At 41.3% G+C, this 19,463-nt stretch overlaps 1 protein-coding gene across 1 annotated transcript in view; it reads left to right on the top strand.

Annotated features, from left to right (window-relative positions):
• Positions 1-7,843, top strand: part of LOC135522934 (V-set and transmembrane domain-containing protein 2A-like) — a 39,235-nt gene extending 31,392 nt beyond the window's left edge. Inside the window, exon 5 of the mRNA XM_064949649.1 lies at positions 3,644-7,843. Coding sequence (XP_064805721.1) covers positions 3,644-3,720 — 77 coding nt within the window. The 3' untranslated portion in view covers positions 3,721-7,843. The remainder of the gene's footprint in view (positions 1-3,643) is intronic.
• Positions 7,844-19,463: the final 11,620 nt, after the last annotated feature.

The following is a 19,463-nucleotide window of genomic DNA, read 5'->3' as shown; positions in this document are numbered from 1 at the left end:
AGATCTGCCAGACAGCCAGACTCTTCCAGATCTGCCAGTCAGCCAGACTCTTCCAGATCTGCCAGTCAGCCAGACTCTTCCAGATCTGCCAGACAGCCAGACTCTTCCAGATCTGCTAGTCAACCAGACTCTTCCAGATCCACCAGTCAGCCAGGATCTGCCGGATTCAACTGCCTGGCTGGCTTCCTCTCAGTACTGGGCTTCCTCTCAGTACTGGGCTTCCTCTCAGTACCGGGCTACCCCTCAGTCCCGAGCTGCCCCTCAGTCCCGAGCTGCCCCTCAGTCCCGAGCTGCCCCTCAGTCCCGAGCTTCCCCTCAGTCCCGAGCTGCCCCTCAGTCACGAGCTGCTATTCGGCCATGGTCGGCGGCGAGGGTGGATCATCCCAGGACGCGAAGGGGAGGAACTATGACATTTATGGAGTGGGGTCCACGTCCCGAGCCGGAACCGCCACCATGGACAGACGCCAACCCGGACCCTCACTATGGTTTTGAGGTGCGTCCAAGAGTCCGCACCTTTGGGGGGGGGGGGGGGTTCTGTCACGCCTTGGTCTTAGTATTTTGTGTTTTCGTTAATTAGTTGGTCAGGCCAGGGTGTGACATGGGTTTATGTTGTTGTATTTCACAGTGGGGTTTTGTAGTATTTGGGATTGCGGCTGAGTAGGGGTGTTGTATAGGCTTGGCTGCCTGAGGCGGTTCTCAATCAGAGTCAAGTGATTCTCGTTGTCTCTGATTGGGAACCGTTTTTAGGTAGCCAGGGTTTCACTTTGTATTTCGTGGGTGATTGTTCCTGTCTCTGTGTTAGTGTTCACCAGACAGGCTGTATAGGTTTTTCCACGTTCCGTTTGTTGTTTTTTGTATTTATAAGTTATTTAGTGTATCGTCATTTGTTCCATTAAAAACATGAGTAACCAACACGCTGCATTTCGGTCCGACTCTCTTTCGACAAACGAAGAACGTCGTTACAAGGCCCTAATCTATGGATTTAACATGACTGGGCAGGGGGGCCATGGGTGGGCTGGGAGGGTATAGACCCACCCACTAAGGAGATAGGCCCAGCCAATCAGAGTGAGTTTTTCCCCTCAAAAGGGCTTTGCTACAGACAGACATACTGGATGTGGAGGTCCTGGGCTGGCGTGGTTGCACATGGACCATGGTTGTGAGGCCAGCAGGATGTTCTGCCAAATTCTCTAAAATGACATTGGTGGCGGTTTGTGGTAAAGAAATGAATATTCAATTATCTGGCAACCGCTCTGGTGGATATTCCTGCAGTCAGCATTCCAATTGCACTCTCCATCAACTTGAGACGTCTGTGGCATTGTGTGACAATAATGCACATTTTAGAGTGAAGTTTTCTTGTCCCTAGAAAAGCTCATTAACAGGGATTTAAACACATTTGAGAGAAGCTTATTGTGCATATGGACAATTTCTGGGATCTTTTATTTCAGCTCATTAAAAACGGGACCAGCATGCGTTTATATTTTAGTTCAGTGTACTTTCATAAGATCGAATACCCCTGTGTCCTATCCGACATGGCTGACTGTTGAACAATACTGAAAACTGGGAACATTTGTGAAATGGGTGAATGACACCTATATGCAGTGCCATCTGGTATCACCAAATCCCAGCAGGGATTTACTAGACAAATCAGACTGTTATTGCATTTTTTTCAGTAGGCCACATCCACAGCTAGCGCCATCGTGTAGGCAGATAGATGGCGCAAGGCCAGCTCTCTCCTAATCTCAGTTAACCCAGAATTTTAATCTCTGGGAATTTGATCAGTTTTGTGATTAACTTCTAGGTCTATACTTTTTAAGAAATTGAGATTTCTATCGGTTTGCAAAGTCTCCACCCTCGCAAAAGGAAACTCTCAGCCAAATCACCCCCCTCCAAAGACAGTTAAAACACTACCTCCTCCCAGTCCCGATAGGTCCATATAATCAGTGATTCTTCGCCCTACATGCAGAATCTGCCCATGGGAGATTAGCTCTATCCCTATGGTAGCAGCATAAGGCCAGGGTGATACACCCTCCCTCAGTGGGGAGGTCACTCTGCCCTGCATTCCATTAGACTAAATATTGATTAAACTAGAGACTCAGTTAGACTGTAATGATTGCTAGTAGACCAGGTGACTTTACTCTGTGCAACTTAAAGCCATTTAGGTCCTGTTACAGTAAAATTAACAGTCCTTTGGTGTTGTATTATACTTGTGCTCACTCCCGGTTTTAGCCTTATTTATTAAATCAAGAGTTTGGTTGTGACAATTCATGTTTTTTTAAGCCTTTCATGTGATGCACTTGTTTTATTGTTTATCTAAGAATGACATTTAGGCTATATTCCGTGGCGTGAGTATGTTTTCAGGTGGGGCTAGCGTGGATGGTGTGAGATATTCACTGCACATCATCAGTGCAGTCTGCATCGGCAGTGCAGCGTAGCCCACCCTCCCAGGCTGTGAGCTGATTAATGATTCTCCATGCGGAAGATGTTTTGGCCAAGCTCCTCTGTGGCACTCCTGTCCACTTGATCACCCCGGGCCAAATTAATTCTGGCAGGGAAGAACAGCGGGTCACAGGCCTCCGTCTTTTTCCTCCTCCTGATATTGAGCTGAACCAAAATGTCCCCTGACAATTCTCCTCTTAGAACATTGCTGTGCTTGGTCTGACAGACAAAATCCAGTAAATGTCATCATGATTTAGGGAATATTTCATTTTCCATTTCCTGAATGCTGCCTTGTTTCGGGAGGATTACATTCTTGCTATTTTCCTTCCCGGACACTTTTTCAGTCTCGGCAGGTACAAGAACAAGTTCATCTTGTTTCTTTTTATGCCTTTTGGACCTTGGATCCAGTTTTAGTTTGTGTGTTCCAGGGTGATTTAACAGAATAAAAGCTGAATATACACTAGAGTATGTACCATTGCCATTCAGAATATCTTCCCATGTCTCCCTTCTGTACTATAAGTTCTGCATCATTATCCTTAGTACAGAAATGCCTCGATGCCTTTTTTTCTCTTGCTCTTATCAATTCAAGAACAATGTCCCCGAGACACAAATGAACCAAATTTGCATAAGACTGCCACGCTATTTAATATGACACAGTTGTCAGACAGTGTGGGCTGCTCAAATCGCAGTGGAAACTGACTTCAGAACAGACAGCAGCTTGACAAGTTCAGCCAATGGTAGCTGTCCATGTAAATCTTTTCACGTTAGTTCAAAGACCGTTTGTACTTCCTGTACTTTAGGGTAAAGATTCTATCCTCGTTTTTTGTTGTTTGCGGGTGTTTGGTGTAGTGAGTGTTCATTTGAATACATTTAAATTCATTTACTCACATTTGGAAGCTAGTGGCCTTATCCAGCCTTCATATTTCATTTCAGAAGCAGATCATTCCGTACGTGCATAATGTATCTAATGTTTCAGTGTCATAATAGCTTTTCCATACACTGTTAAAGATAACAACTGTGCAGATATTTTGCGTGAAATTAATGCATATTCTATATAACAACGGATGACTACCAACCTCACACCCAATGTACAGCTTTATAGGTACAAAATACATACATTACAACTAAGTGTTTTTGTCAGTGATAAAAAAAAAATGAATGCAAGATAAGCGCTGTATATGTGTTGACCGTATTCCTTCTTTCACAGGCACGAGGATAGCTACAAGCTTTGGACTTGCCATCCTGATTCTTGCCTGTGGCTTCATGAGGGATACCTTGCTATAGTTTCAAGGACTGACTTTTCCTCCGAGTATCATTCCCTCTTCTCGAAACTAAGGAGAAAATGGCCTGTTATTACCACCAAGCGGACGACACAGTTGGCCCTAATTTTCCACTACTCTGCACCCAATGCATTCTTATTACTCATTGTACACAAGAGGCACCTTCAGAAAGGCCACCAGCAGGATTACCTGTTGTGTCGACGTTTCTTCAATGCACCCAACAATCGAAAAACAAAATGGAAACTGACATTGGCTCCTTGGAATATCTTTCACAGACCTTTATTTTGGGTTTCCTGCAGTGAATCTATTGTGTCAATGCTTAAAAGTAAAAAAAATAAAAAAAAAATCTATATTTGTGTATATATAATATCAGTATATATAATTGTTTTATTTCAAACACCTGGAACTGTTGTATAGCTTACATTCGCTATGTTTTCACTATTATGAAACTACATCGTGCAAGGCTATTCATAGTCCTTTTAGAACAAAAGAGCTAGTCAAATACAACAACATGATGTAGAGGCCTAGTCGGATTGCTAAATGAAGGCAACTCGACAATGAATTATTTTATCGTCCATAATGTGTAACTTGCAAATACAGTTCAAATACAGTTCTTGACCATTGTTATTACAGATCACTTCTCATTGATGCTCATCTTCTTTACTTTTTACATGGTATTTCTTCTGTTTAAAATTATACTTCTTTTCCTTCCCTTATCATTTCCTATTATGATTCATGAACATGTCAATGTTCATAATGTGACCGTGCCAGCAGACTATTCATTTAAATTGGTCCTGCACTATTATTGTACAAAGCCATTAATAGTCATGCTTCACGTACAGTACAGCTCTCCTATTTAAATGTTCTACCATCACTGAAAACAAAGAACTGAGTATCAAGGTACTGCTGTAGCCTACTGTTCAGGGACACTACCTTCATGTAAAGAATCTGACATAAGCCAAGAAGACATCTTATACCGTTTGATGGTGCAATGATTTCCCCCAATGATACCGAGACGATACGTTTCTTATCTGTAACACAAACGTAAGGACGTAGAAAGACTCTATGGGTCTTGTGATTAAGGAAACGGTTTTAAATCGCTCTCGCTCTTATCCCTTCACCATGTTCATTGACACAACGCTTTGACAATCCGACCTCTTGATTCAAAACACGTCAGCAGACGTCATGGATTTTACCGTTATACAAAACTGTTAATAGAAATGGGAGCTTTCTAAGTGTCTCTGCATTGTTCCATAGACATTCACCACTTTGAATCATTCCCATTAACTAAATGGATGCATCGATGTTATGTCGTATTATTGTTACGTAAAGTGACAACCTGACATATTCTCCCATAAATACAGATGCTGGATCTTAATTTAAGCCAATTTGCTACAGCAGGAAAATAATCCTTTAGCAGCAGAAAATTTGAATTATTATGTGGTTTATAGTTAATGGACATTTTTAAAGTGTAAAATGTACATTTCTGAATCTTTTTAAAACCTTACTACAAGTAGTAAGTTCCCCTGCTACAGGGTGATCACATTAAGATCATACATCTGTACTGTTTGAATGGGTGGAACTGTTCATTGATGCGGTAGCAATGCTTCAGATCTGCCATTCAGTTTAGTTAAAGAGGGTAGCCAAAGACTAGTGTCTCCATTGTAAAAATGTATCATGCAACCAAAGACATTGGCTATGGCCATACAATATGGCGTTCACCAACATTGGTCTATTTGCTCATACTGTATCCTAGTGCTCTCACATATTGTTCCAATTTATTTCCAATCTGGGCTTACCCAGATTCACAACACAACATCTGTCCATTTCTTCAAATCCTATTTAAAATAACGACTTACTGAGATGGAATGATTCTAGGTATTGGAAGTACCTACAAATTCCAGGGGCCACGAGGAAGCACCATTTTGCTGAAAGTCTCAATAGGCTTTTCCCACAGTTAACATAGTCCAGGCTGCCATACACAGCACTGCTGAGACCAGTGAGAGGATCTAAACTAGGGTTTCCCAAACTGGGTGCACATTTTGATTTTTTTGTCCCTAGCACTACACAGCTGATTTGAATAATCAACTAATCAACCAGCTTTGCTAATTGGAATCAGCTGTGTAGTACTGGGGGGGTGGGGTGGTGGACGTGCACGTGCACCCCTTGGGGTCCCGAGGAACAAGTTTGGGAAAGACTGATCTAAACCTGTTGATTCAGCAATTGGAGGTAGCTGACAGAGAGTACCGCAGGATCCACCTAGAGACATATCCTGATCAGCAAGGATTGTCAGGGTACAAGATGTGTTTCATCTGCACTGTTCCAGTGGTGCCAGGATGACAAAACTCAGTCGAGCAAGGCTGTGCTATGCCACTCAACCTCAAATCAATACTAGGCTAAAGTCCATTGAGTAAAGTAACATCATAACTATTTAAATTAATCCTAAATATTCCGTTTTGAAGAAAGAAGAGTTGACATCTGCTAGTAGAATGTTTATACCGTTTATACCGTTCAAGTTCTCTAGCCGGGGACTGGTGAAATGGATAGCATATTTCTGTGCACAGTTAAAGTGACGCTCCAGAACTTTTGTATAATTTCAGCCAGTCGTTTTTGAATGTAGTGTTCACGAGCCAAAACGGGTCCCCGAAAACTGTGCACAGTTGTGTACTATGTCATCCATTTCGTATGATGTTACGTTGTGCAAAAATATTTAATTTTGTTTTGCAATTCAGATGAATATGTTATGAATTTGTAAGTGCTTAAGATCCCGAACTGCATCTTTAAATGAATGCCTTCAGTTTGTCAAATCCCTGTATAAAATTTAAATTAAAAAAATCTGTAAAACTTGTAAAGTAAATAATCAGCATGTAACCTTTTTTAATCAAAATGTCTAAAAGCAGAGACAAGTGATGTTCTGTATTTGTAACAATGTTGTCATTTATTCATTTGCTAACAACAGGAAATGGAATTACGCAATTCTTTTAAAAAAACTTTATTGACAGTTGGATTCACCATCAGTTACGGAGGACCTCTTCCAATGGCAACTTACCCATTGCACGGCCTACAGTACTTCAACTCATTGGATTTTGTCGACAAGAAATGGAACCATTTCAAAGTATTATGGGTCAAGCAAAGTGAATATATTTAATTTGAAGGATTGACAACAGTCATTTATTAAGGTAATTGCAAAGTCTGACAATTGTGGTGGCTTACAAGCAACAAAGTCTCAGCCATCAAACAAGATATGGGCAATCCCACAAGAAGGAATTACGCTGAGATTTTTTTTACTTTAAAATGTTTGCCAAACAAAATCCAATTGATATCAAAGTTTAAGAAACCGCAGTGACTACTTTTAACAATTTACATTCAAAACTTTACCTTAATACATTTACTTAAAGAACAGTGCTGATGCAAAGTATGGTAACTGGATGACGGTTTGTTCTGTTGGTGACGTCATTTAGTAACCAAACTTTGCATCTCCACTGTTCTTCAAGTAAATGTTTTTTGTCAAATTTCTGTGTAAACTGTTAAAAGAAGTTATTGTGCATAGAATTGTTTTTATTTTAGTAGGCAAGTCAGTTAAGAACAAATTATAATTTTCAATGACGGCCTACCTCGGTCAAACCCTCCCCTAATTGTGCACCATCCTATGGCACTCCCGATCACGGCCAGTTGTGATACAGCCCGGGATCGAACCAGGGTCTGTAGTGACGCTTCTAGCACCGCTGCGCCACTCTGGAGCCCACTTTTGGAGTTGTATGGTGTGTTAAACTTTGAAATCAATTGGATTTTGTTTGGCATACATTTTTTAAGTAAAAACAATCTTGAGTCTCAGTCTCATTCCGTTGCCGGGGAATTTTCCGTACAACGCAATGACAATTGAGTAGCACTATCAGTTTCTGTTTTTTTTTCTGATCCATTGTTTCAGCTCCACATAGATGTATTGTCTCCTTATCATGATTCATCTCCATGCAGTCTTGTCTGTTTGTTGAGCCGTCGAAAATGTTATGAACTGTAATTTTATTTTGATCTGGTAGTGTGTGTGAAGCTTCTGTACTGGACCGTTGACACAGTTTGTATTGTAATGATGATATCAGAATAATATTTAAATAAATCATTTTCACAGACTGGATTGAAACACTGCTTCCTTTGACGAGTCCATTTGTTAAGACTGTAATATACTGTGACTTGAAATGTCTTAATATAGACACCATACTTACAAAAACTAGCATGGAGAGTAACTTTCCTTCTGCCATTGTTTTGATATAACATATCTGTAGTTGCTGTTTGCAAGTATGCGTTCACTTTTCTATTGTAGGAAGGTAATTGAGTTAATAGTTTGTGTTCACCCCTGTATCATAGGAAGGTAATTGAGTTAAAATAATAGTTATCAGAGATACTGTATGAGGGGGTGATCAAGCATAGATTCCTGGTTGCTGCTAATGACACCGCTTGACACCTTTACATGCAAATATGACAAGCCGCTATCTGAATTCTCAATAACTAAGCCGGGTTTACATTTTGAAAACTCATGTCAGGTTGTTATCAAATACTAATATCCAATTCCGTTTCTGACATTATGAGGGATTAGGCATTCAAAACATGATAAAGAACCTGATTATTATGTATTTAGTTAGAAAATAAAGATACTATATGTTACTTGGTGTTAAAGTTTTACTTGAATTTGACAATGGTGGATGCATGGAACCTAGCCAGAGGAGACACAGGTATTTGTGTGATTTGTTGTTGATTGCAGAACTGGGCAAGCAGAGATGCAGTGTAACAACTTGGTATTACTGGAGGGCTTAAACCGTACGTGTTGATTTGAAGTTGGTCTCCGCCTCGATACACTGTTTGTCGCAGGAAACGGCTCTAATCACAACTTCACTGCCGGAAAAATTAGCTTGTCACATTTCATCCAATCATTATTTTGAGTGGCGAGATAAAAAAACTATTTTAAATTCAAATTTCAAATGTACAACTATGGATCTAATCAGGTTTGTTTAATCAGAAGATTCGGAAAAGAAGGACATTTAGGAAGGACGGGGCCAACCATTGGGCCCACAGGTGGGAACGCCAGATGAGCAACATTGTAAAATGATGCCTGGATTGTGTTTGTTAATTTGTTCAGCACCAAGTCTGTTATTTATGTGGAAATGAGTGCAACCCAGCCTCCAGCACTTGCTACATCTCCATAGGGATATATGGCTGGGGAAATAATGATATGAATAAATCATAGGCAGCACATTCCCAATGCAGCCACTGGATTCCAAAGTGTATTAATCTGATAACCAATATGCTATATTACAGAGACGTGATCATTCCACATGTATTGCAGAAGCCCAAGGTTTCTGTCCGTCTGTTCCATATAGGAACGGAATTTTCATAACTTCTCCCACTAAAAGAAGATACTCAGGGTCCAAAACCTATCTTGACGTGTGTCTGTAAATCAATTTTTACATTTCCAATTGACAACAATAAATGGATGCATGTGGAACTTGCGTGCTATACAGTATGCATGCTTTTCATTGGTCAGGATATTGACCATTTAGGGTCCTCAATGCATTCATGCTTCTTTGCATCAATTCCTTCCAATCATGTGAAGGAGGCTGAGCAATGACACTGAAACTGTTACGGTTTTCTGTGTGTGAAGGAGAGTCGGACCAAAATGCGGCGTGTAGATTGCGATCCATGTTTAATGAAAAACACACTAAACACAAACAATGAACGTAACGAAAACCGAAACAGCCTAATACTGGTGCAAACTAATACACGACAGACATAAGTACAAAAGGACAATCACCCATGAAACACTCAAAGAATATGGCTGCCTAAATATGTTTCCCAATCAGAGACAACGATAAACACCTGCCTCTGATTGAGAACCACTTCAGACAGCCATAGACTTAGAACTAGAACACCCCACTAAGCTATCATCCCAATACCTATGAAAAAACCCCAAGACAAAACACACCACATACAAAAACCCATGCCACGCCCTGGCCTGACCAAATAAATGAAGAAAACACAAAATACTTAGACCAGGGCGTGACAGAAACAAGTAAGTTAGTGCTCGGTCAGTGGCGGTTGGTGCCATTTAGGATCAGGGATGACGATTATTTTTTTATGAGCATGGCCTTATTTCTATAACAGCATGTTGGATGACTGTCATTCATATTCCAATCACCCAGCTCAGTGTAACATCAATAAGTTTAGGCTTCAACATGATTCAAATTTCAAATTTTCCCTTTATCCATCAGGAGGTTGCTACCAACCTTGCCTACGAATAAACATTAACAATGTAGGTGCACAGGTTGATAGAAATTAGAGTAATCAAGGTGACAGACTTTGACACATTCAATATCGCCTTGCACAATATTGCCTGCATCCAGGGTGTAATCATTAGTCCACCAGTTGCAAACAAGAGTTTCTATTGGACAAATTAAAGTCTGTTTATCGCACTTCTCCGCTCACCTTTTCCCTTCGCTTGTGGACTTCAGTGCACAACATATCAGCTGTCATGTGACCAGGCAAAAACACATTTCCAAGTCAAACCTTTGTATCATAACCGCTAACCGCTACACACAGCCTACATCACTGTCACCATATTAGCTAACGTCAAGTCAACATAGTTCTAGTAGCTAACGCGTTAGTAAACACGCTACAATCATGCAGTACAGTTAGCTAGGTAACATAGCATCGCTTTGTTTGAGCCGGGTGTTTGAGTAAGCTAAACTAGCTAGCTGCATTTGCTAGCTAAGTAAGTGAAATTGAAAAATATACTAAATATAGCTAGCTCTTGCTGTCCTTCTTTTCTCTCTCTCTCTCTCTCTCTCTCTCCATCTCTCTCTCTCTCTTGCTTCACTTTCATTTTTGAAGAAATTAATTGCTTCAAAACTGTTCAACTATTGTCTTTCTCTCTCTTTGAGTCAAATACTGACTACATTTTATGCACTGCAGTGCTAGCTAGCTGTAGCTTATGCTTTCAACACTAGATTCATTCTCTGATCCTTTGATTGGATGGACAACATGTCAGTTCATGCTGCAAGAGCTCTGATAGGTTGGAGGACGTCCTCCGGAAGTTGTAATAATTACTGTGTAAGTCTATGAAACGCAGTAAGAACCATGAGCCTTCTAGGTATTTGTATTGAAGTCAATGTACACCAGAGGAGGACGGAAGCTCGCTGTCCTCCGGCTACACCATGGCGCTACCCTACAGAGTGCTGTTGAGGCTACTGTGACCTTTATTGCAAAACAATGATGTTTTAATAAATTATTTGGTGACATGACATAGTTTTATATAGTTTTATCTAAAAAGTGTAGTTTTATCTAAAAAGCATAATTTTTTAACTTTTCACAATGACTTTTTTCTGAAATTGGATGAGGAGGATGGTACTCCCCTTCAAATAAAATCAAATCAAATGTATTTATATAGCCCTTCGTACATCAGCCGATATCATCCTCCCTTCCTTCTCTAATGTTAGCTTGTTCGAAGCGGCGTCCACTAACAACACCCGCTGTAGCATGTTGAGAGTATCAAGACGTACATGTAACCCTCCTGCCCTCCCTTTTGGCCCCATGACTTGGGGTCATGCAAGATAAAGCCATTTAATGGCTTGTTAGAAGCCTTTGGAAGAAATGCTAAAAAGACAATACAATGCAATTCAAGGACATTGCACTCTCCCAACTCTCTGTTCCTATCAATCTTTTTCACATGCACAGGCATGTGCACACACAGGCACACAGAGAGAGAGAGAGACTTACATTATTTATTAGTTCTCATTAAACAATCAATTGATACTGGCATTGATGTACAGCTCTTTAATGGTACTTGCAGAAATTCTTTACTTTAATGTACTATGGTTCTTTTACCTTGCTAGATTATTTTATTCTCTAAGAGTCTCGGCAGGAGGGGGGAGGGGTGTTCAAATGAATCAGTCCATACTAAGCAACCCTTGGGATTTAAGAACTCTTTTCAGGGAAAGCGTCTTGTTATATCTGGCTCTCGGGCTTTACAGGGAAAATGTGTTGTCATCTCTACCACAAGGACAGTGAAAAAAAAATATTTAAGCACTACAAATCATGGAACATATAGCAACCATGTAAACTTCCTTCTGTAAATAATGGGTTAGATAAACGATTAAGGACATCACACTAACTAATATGGTGTCAGATGCAAGAGGTAGGTGGATAGGGAATTATATTGCTGTTGTCATGCCCTGGCCAGAGAGAGGCTTTTATTCTATATTTTGGTTAGGCCAGGGTGTGACTAGGGTGGGTATTCTAGTTTCTTTATTTCTATGTTTTTTGTTTGTATGTTTTGGCCGGGTATCGTTCTCAATCAGGGACAGCTGTCTACAAATTAACCCCCCCCCCCAAAAAAAATGCATTTGTCTACCACCATATATTCATACATTACTGAGTGCTTAAGGTAATAAACCTCCAGGGACAGCTGTCTATCGTTGTCTCTGATTGGGAATCATAGTTTGTCAGTCTGTTTTGCCACCTCAGTTGTGGGTAGTTGATGTTGTTAGTGGCCTGTATAGCCCTAGTAAGCTTCACGGTCGTTTTGTTTGTTTGTTGTTTTTGTTGGTGACATTCTAATTAAAAGAAATGTACGCTCACCACGCTGCACCTTGGTCCGGTCATTTCCATGACAAAGTGCGTGACAGCTGTGAGTGAGTGGGTGTATATTACTAAATGGAGCCAATAATATAGAGTGTTTAACAGTGGATATGTAGTCCCGCTTTGTTCAAATATGGAATGAGGGGTAATTGTTCAACTGCTTCCAGATAATTGTAAATAAACACATTAGTTGCAATTGTATACCAGCAACAAAATTAGCACATCACAGCTAAATGTCTTGTTCTGTTGTTTGCCTGATGCAGCGAAAGGAACTATTTCTCAGTGAAACCCGAGGCATGTATTATGGAATTACCTCAAAGCACGACTGCATTCAAATGATCCCTGGCTGCCATGGGGACATAGTCAGGGAAGAATCAAGCACACAGACCAGAGGATGTGAGAGTGACAGGCTGCCGTCAAATTAGTTCAAGTTGTTTTAGGGCATCTTTGTCCCTGGAATGAATCAGTGGCATGAATTCAGAATGGCAAAACATGTAACCCTGACAGCACATACTGTACAATGACTTTGAAGTCAAAGTTGGGCTACAGGGCTCTAAAAAGGTTAGCTAGAATCTAGATAAGACTGCAACTTTTCAATGTGATTTCATTTGATGAAGGGCAGGGTAGCCTAGTGGTTAGAGCATTGGACTAGTGACTTGACGGTTGCAAGTTCAAATCCCCGAGCTGACAATGTACAAAATCTGTCATTCTGCCCACTGTTCCTAGGCCATCATTGAAAATAAAAATTTGTTCTTAACTGACTTGCCTAGTAAAATAAATAAAAAGTCCTTTTAGTCTGGTCCTCATTAGAAACAGAATCCATACTAGCATCGATGTTTAGCGATAAATCTGGTCAAATATGTGAAATCCATTGAAGGCCAATTAAAGGAAACAGTAAATGGTCAATGCTGCAAGTGGATTAATTTTGATCCTGATGTACTGCCTAGTGTACTTCATTATAAATGGAATACAATGAGACTACACAATGCCTAGACATAATTAAGGGTTCACTTCCTGGTTACGAAGCAAATGAATTCATGGCAAAGCTTCTTTTTTTCCAGTCACACATATGGCCTAGTCTTCTCTTTTGATCATTAATTTATTTTAAAGATATGATTGCTAAGGACTTTTCATTGTATTCTGCTCAATCTTTCCAGCCTTGCATTGTAGTTATATGGCACGTGCCAAGACGAGGCACAGCCCAAGTAATAAGAGCTGAAAGAGAGTAATAAATTGTTGATGGTTCATTCACATTCCTCTGCAGGGCTGAGTTCTAACATGTATTATGAAGCTATTTAGTCAGGCCTCCTCTAGTCAGGCCTCCTCTAGTCAGGCCTCCTCGAGTCAGGCCTCCTCTAGTCAGGCCTCCTCTAGTCAGGCCTCCTCTAGTTAGGCCTCCTCTAGTCAGGTCTCCTCTAGTCAGACCTCCTCTAGTCAGGTCTCCTCTAGTCAGGCCTCCTCTAGTTAGGCCTCCTCTAGTCAGGCCTCCTCTAGTTAGGCCTCCTCTAGTCAGGTCTCCTCTAGTCAGACCTCCTCTAGTCAGGTCTCCTCTAGTCAGGCCTCCTCTAGTTAGGCCTCCTCTAGTCAGGTCTCCTCTAGTTAGGCCTCCTCTAGTCAGGTCTCCTCTAGTCAGACCTCCTCTAGTCAGGTCTCCTCTAGTCAGGCCTCCTCTAGTTAGGCCTCCTCTAGTCAGGTCTCCTCTAATCAGGTCTCCTCTAGTCAGGCCTCCTCTAGTTAGGCCTCCTCTAGTCAGGTCTCCTCTAGTCAGGCCTCCTCTAGTCAGGCCTCCTCTAGTCAGGTCTCCTCTAGTCAGGCCTCCTCTAATCAGGCCTCCTCTAGTCAGGCCTCCTCTAGTCAGGTCTCCTCTAGTCAGGCCTCCTCTAGTCAGGCCTCCTCTAGTCAGGCCTCCTCTAGTCAGGTCTCCTCTAGTTAGGCCTCCTCTAGTCAGGCCTCCTCTAGTCAGGCCTCCTCTAATCAGGCCTCCTCTAGTCAGGCCTCCTCTCTAGTCAGGCCTCCTCTAATCAGGCCTCCTCTAGTTAGGCCTCCTCTAGTCAGGTCTCCTCTAGTCAGGCCTCCTCTAGTCAGGCCTCCTCTAGTCAGGCCTCCTCTAGTCAGGTCTCCTCTAGTCAGGCCTCCTCTAGTCAGGCCTCCTCTAGTCAGGCCTCCTCTAGTCAGGTCTCCTCTAGTTAGGCCTCCTCTAGTCAGGCCTCCTCTAGTCAGGCCTCCTCTAGTCAGGTCTCCTCTAGTCAGGCCTCCTCTAATCAGGCCTCCTCTAGTCAGGCCTCCTCTAGTCAGGCCTCCTCTAGTCAGGCCTCCTCTAATCAGGCCTCCTCTAGTCAGGCCTCCTCTAGTCAGGCCTCCTCTAGTCAGGCCTCCTCTAGTCAGGCCTCCTCTAGTTAGCTTTAGGATGAGTCCGGATATAATATACAGCACATAAAGCCATCAGCTGCAGAAAATGCGCTATGTGCAAATCAATAAAATGAAATGACTAACCTCTGAGCGTAATTATGGAATGACAGTTATTGACATTGGCACAGTCATTATGCAACGATTATGTAATGATTGTATGTTTATTAAAACCCAATAGCTAATTTTATTAACATATTATTTTATATACATTTGCTAGAAGATACTACAAATTACCCTGTGTGTTTGATTTTATAAATTGTATCTAATGAATAATAATGCTAATCATTTAAACAAATCCACAGATTTATCCCCCCCCAAAATGCATTTGTCTACCACCATATATTCATAAATTAATGAGTGCTAAAGGTAATAATCCTCCAAACTCTCTAAATCTTCTAAAATGGTGTAGCCTACAGTAACATTGCTCTCTTATCAAGAGGCTTCACCCTCTCCTACAGTAATACAATTATCTTATGATATGGTAGGACATTAAAGTTGGGTTTCCCGCTGTTTCTCCACATTGGCAGTGTCCAAGGGAGACAAGACTGTGTGACCTACATATTTTTTATTTTTTTTACTCATGCTCTGGCTTCAGGGATATTGTCTAATTAACATTTTAATTAAACACAAAATATTGTTAACCCTAGGCCATTCCCAGAACCTCATCTCAGACAGACTCATTACAGCAGTGTCTCTCAGTTGGCCTAAAAAGAGTTACAGTATAGAGGTCTACTACAGAGTCCAAGTCACTGCATCCAAATCAACCGTGTTGCTGCTCACCCAGGGTAGGAGAAATGGGTAGGAATGATCGCCTTCGTTGTGTATAGCATGTCAATACTACCTAGGTCTATTCATGGTGGTTATTGCTGGAAGTCTGGAGACGGACCTGTACTTAAACCATCGGCAGGTCAACAGCAGGTCAACAGCAGGTCAACAGCAGCTCAGAGTGACCAAACAGACTACAGTAATAGTCAAACGTTTGGACACACCTAATCAGTTAAGGAATTTTATTTTGTACTTTACTTTGTACTTTTTCTTATTTGTAGAATAATAGTGAAGACATCCAACTATAAAATTACACATATGGAATCATGTAGTAACCAGAAAAGTGTTTAACAAATCCCAAAATATTTAGGATTTTCGATTTTTCAAAGTAGCCACCCTTTGCCCTGATGATAGCTTTGCACACTCTTGGCATTTTCTCAACCACTAAACGCAAACCAGATGGGATGGCGTATCGCTGTGGAATGTTGTGGCAGGCATGCAGGTTAAGTGTGCCTTGAATTCTAAATAAATCATTGACAGTGTCACCAGCAAAGCACGGCCACACCATCACACATCCTCCTCCATGCTTCACGGTGGGAACCACACATGCGGTGATCATCCGTTCACCTAGTCTGCGTCTCACAAAGACACGGCGGTAGAACCAAAAATCTCAAATTTGGACTCATCAGACCAAAGCACACATTTCCACCGGTATAATGTTCATTGCTCATGTTTCTTGGCCCAAGCAAGTCTCTTCTTATTATTGGTGTCCTTTAGTAGTGATTTCAACCATGAAGGCCTGATTCACACAGTCTCCTCTGAACAGTTGATGTTGAGATGTGTCTGTTACTTGAACTCTGAAGAATTTATTTGGGCTGCAATCTGAGGTGCAGGTAACTCTAATGAACTTATCCTATGCAGCAGAGATATCTCTGGGTCTTCCTTTCCTGTGACGGTCCTCATGAGAGCCAATTTCATCATAGCACTTGATGATTTTTGATACAGCACTTGAAGAAACTTTCAAAGTTTTTGAAATGTTCCATATTGACTGACCTTCATGTCTTAAAGTGATGATGGACTGTCGTTTCTCTTTGCTTATTTGAGCTGTTCTTGCCATAATATGGACTTTTACCAAATAGGGCTATCTTCTGTTTACCACCCCTACCTTGTCACAACAGAATTGATTGGCTCAAACGCATTAAGAAGGAAAAAAATCCACAAATTAACTTTTAACAAGGCACACCTGTTAACTGAAATGCATTCCAGGTGACTACCTCATGAAGCTGGTTGAGAGAATACCAAGTGTGTGTAAAACTGTCAGCAAGGCAAAGGGTGGCTACTTTGAAGAATCTCAAATATAAAATATAATGTTTAACACTTTTTCGCTTACTACATGATTCCATATGTGTTATTTTATAGTTTTGGTGTCTTCATTATTATTCTACAATGTAGAAAATAGCAACAATTATTAAAAACCCTGGAATGAGTAGGTGTGTCCAAACTTTTGACTGGTACTGTAAATCAAATTTAGATTTGACATTTTAGTAATTTAGCAGATGCTTTTATCCAGAGCAGTTATGGTTAAGTGCCTTGCTCAAGGGCACAGACAGATTTTTTCACCGAGTCGGTTCAGGGATTCAAACAAGCAACCTTTCAGTTACTGGCACAAACACGCTTAACTGCTAGGCTACCTGCCGCCCAAATCCAATGTCATGTCCCCCGAATATAAACAGGTGTAGACTTTAAATTGAAATGCTTAACTATCAAATCGAATTGTATTTGTCACATGTGCCGAATACAACAGGTGTAGATCGTACAGTGAAATGCTTACTTACGAGCCCCTAACCGACAATTCAAATAGTCTGGGTAGTCATTTGATTAGGTGTTCAGGATTCTTATGGCTTGAGGGTAGAAAGCTGTTTAGAAGCCTCCTGGACCTAGAATTACGAGCCCTTTCCTAACAATGCAGAGTTAAAGTCAGAAAAAATGTGCAAAAAAAAAAAAGGAAATAGTAACACAATAAAATAACTAAAAGAGCAATAAAATACAGGAGCATAAGCAACGATTCAATGTGCAGGGGTACACGTTAGTTGAGGTAATATGTGCATGTGTGTAGGTGTCACGTGTTCCCTCTCCGCCCTCTGGGTCACCAGGCTGCTCATTATGGCGCTCACCTTTCAACATTGTTATGCGCAGCTGCGCGTCATCAGACTCACCTGGACTCCATCACCTCCTTGATTACCTGCCCTATATATGTCACTCCATTTGGTTCCTTCCCCGGGTGTTATTGTTTCTGTTCCAGTGTCGTGTCTGTGCGTTGGTCGTGGTTTCTTGTTTTGTATTTTGTTCCCTTTATTTATTACAACCTGAACTTGCATCCCGACTCTCAGTGCACATCATTACAGTAGGGGTACAAGTGACTAGGTAATTAGGATAACTAATAAACAGAGTAACAGCAGCATATGTGAAGAGTGTGAAAGTGTGTGTGTGTGTGTGTGTGTGGTGTCAATATGCATGTTTGTGTTTTGTGTTTTGTGTGTGTGTGTGTGTGTGTGTGTGTGTGTGTGTGTGTGTGTGTGTGTGTTGGAGAGTCAGTATAGTAGGTGTCAGTGTGTGGGTACAGTCCAGTGAGTGTACATAGAGCTAGTGCAAGGAAGTCAGTGCAATGCAAATAGTCCGGGTAGCCATTTGATAAACTGTTCAGCAGTCTTATGGTTGGGTGGTCGAAGCTGTTCAGGAGCCTTTGGGTCTTTTAGACTTGGGGCTCCGGTACTGCTTGCCGTGCGGTAGCTAAGAGAGAACAGTCTATGACTTGCGTGGCTGGAGTCTTTGACAATTTTTCGGGCATTCCTCCAACGCCGCCTGGTATAGAGGTCCTGGATGGCGGGGAGCTCGGCCCCAGTGATGTACTGGGCCGTACCCACTACCTTCTGTAGCACCTTACTGTCAGATTCCAAGGAGTTGCCATACCAAGCCGTGATGCAGACAGTCAAGATGCTCTCAATGGTGCAGCTGAAGAACTTTTAAGGATCTGAGGGACCATGCCAACTCTTTTCAAACTCCTGAAGGGGAAGAGGTGTTGTTCGTACCCTCTTTATGACCGTGTTGGTGTGTGTTGGACCATGATAGATCCTTAGTGATGTGTACATCGAGGGAACTCGAAGCTCTCGACCCACTCCACGACAGCCTTGTCGATGTGAATGGGGCCGTGCTGGGCCCTCTGTTTCCTGTAGACCACAATCAGCTCCTTTGTCTTGCTAAATAGTTATTTTTTTCCTTTTACTGACAGCTTTATCTATTGGGCAAAGCAGAGGTCAGTCCATCTAGACTGCTCTCAAGTATCATCATGCATCTACGCTGCAGGCAGATTAGAATGTGGTATGAAATATTTGGCCTATAAATAACATTGACATTAAGCAAAATTGTGTTGAAAGGACATCTAAAAGATATGTTAAAAATAGGTTAATATTAGGTTTTGAAAGATAGACTAGTGACAGATAACCAGAATACTGTATTACAATTTACATTGACCCCCCATTTAGTTCTTACACTGCTGCTACTCGCTGTTTATTATCGATGCATAGTCACTTTACCCCTACCTACATGTACATTGACCCGGTAGTGTTACCCCCTGTATAGAGCCTCGTTATTGTTATTTTATTGTGTTACTTTTTATATGTTTTTGTTTGGTTTATTTGGTCAATATTTTCAACTCTTTGTTGAACTGCATTATTGGTTAAATGACTTTTAAGTAAGCATTTCACGATAAGGTTTACTACACCTGTTATATTCGCAACGCATGTGACATATAAAGTTTGATTTGATTTGACAACCAGAAAACCGTATTACCTATTAGATAACCAGTATACTATATTACCTCCCAGATAACTGTATACCGTATTACCAATTAGACAACCAGTATACTATATTACCTCCCAGATAACTAGT

This window comes from Oncorhynchus masou, chromosome 30 (genome assembly GCF_036934945.1).
Source record: "Oncorhynchus masou masou isolate Uvic2021 chromosome 30, UVic_Omas_1.1, whole genome shotgun sequence".
Classification (NCBI taxonomy): domain Eukaryota; kingdom Metazoa; phylum Chordata; class Actinopteri; order Salmoniformes; family Salmonidae; genus Oncorhynchus; species Oncorhynchus masou.
The sequence above is the reverse complement of the archived record's forward strand: the minus strand, read 5'-3'. Positions and strand labels throughout refer to the sequence as shown.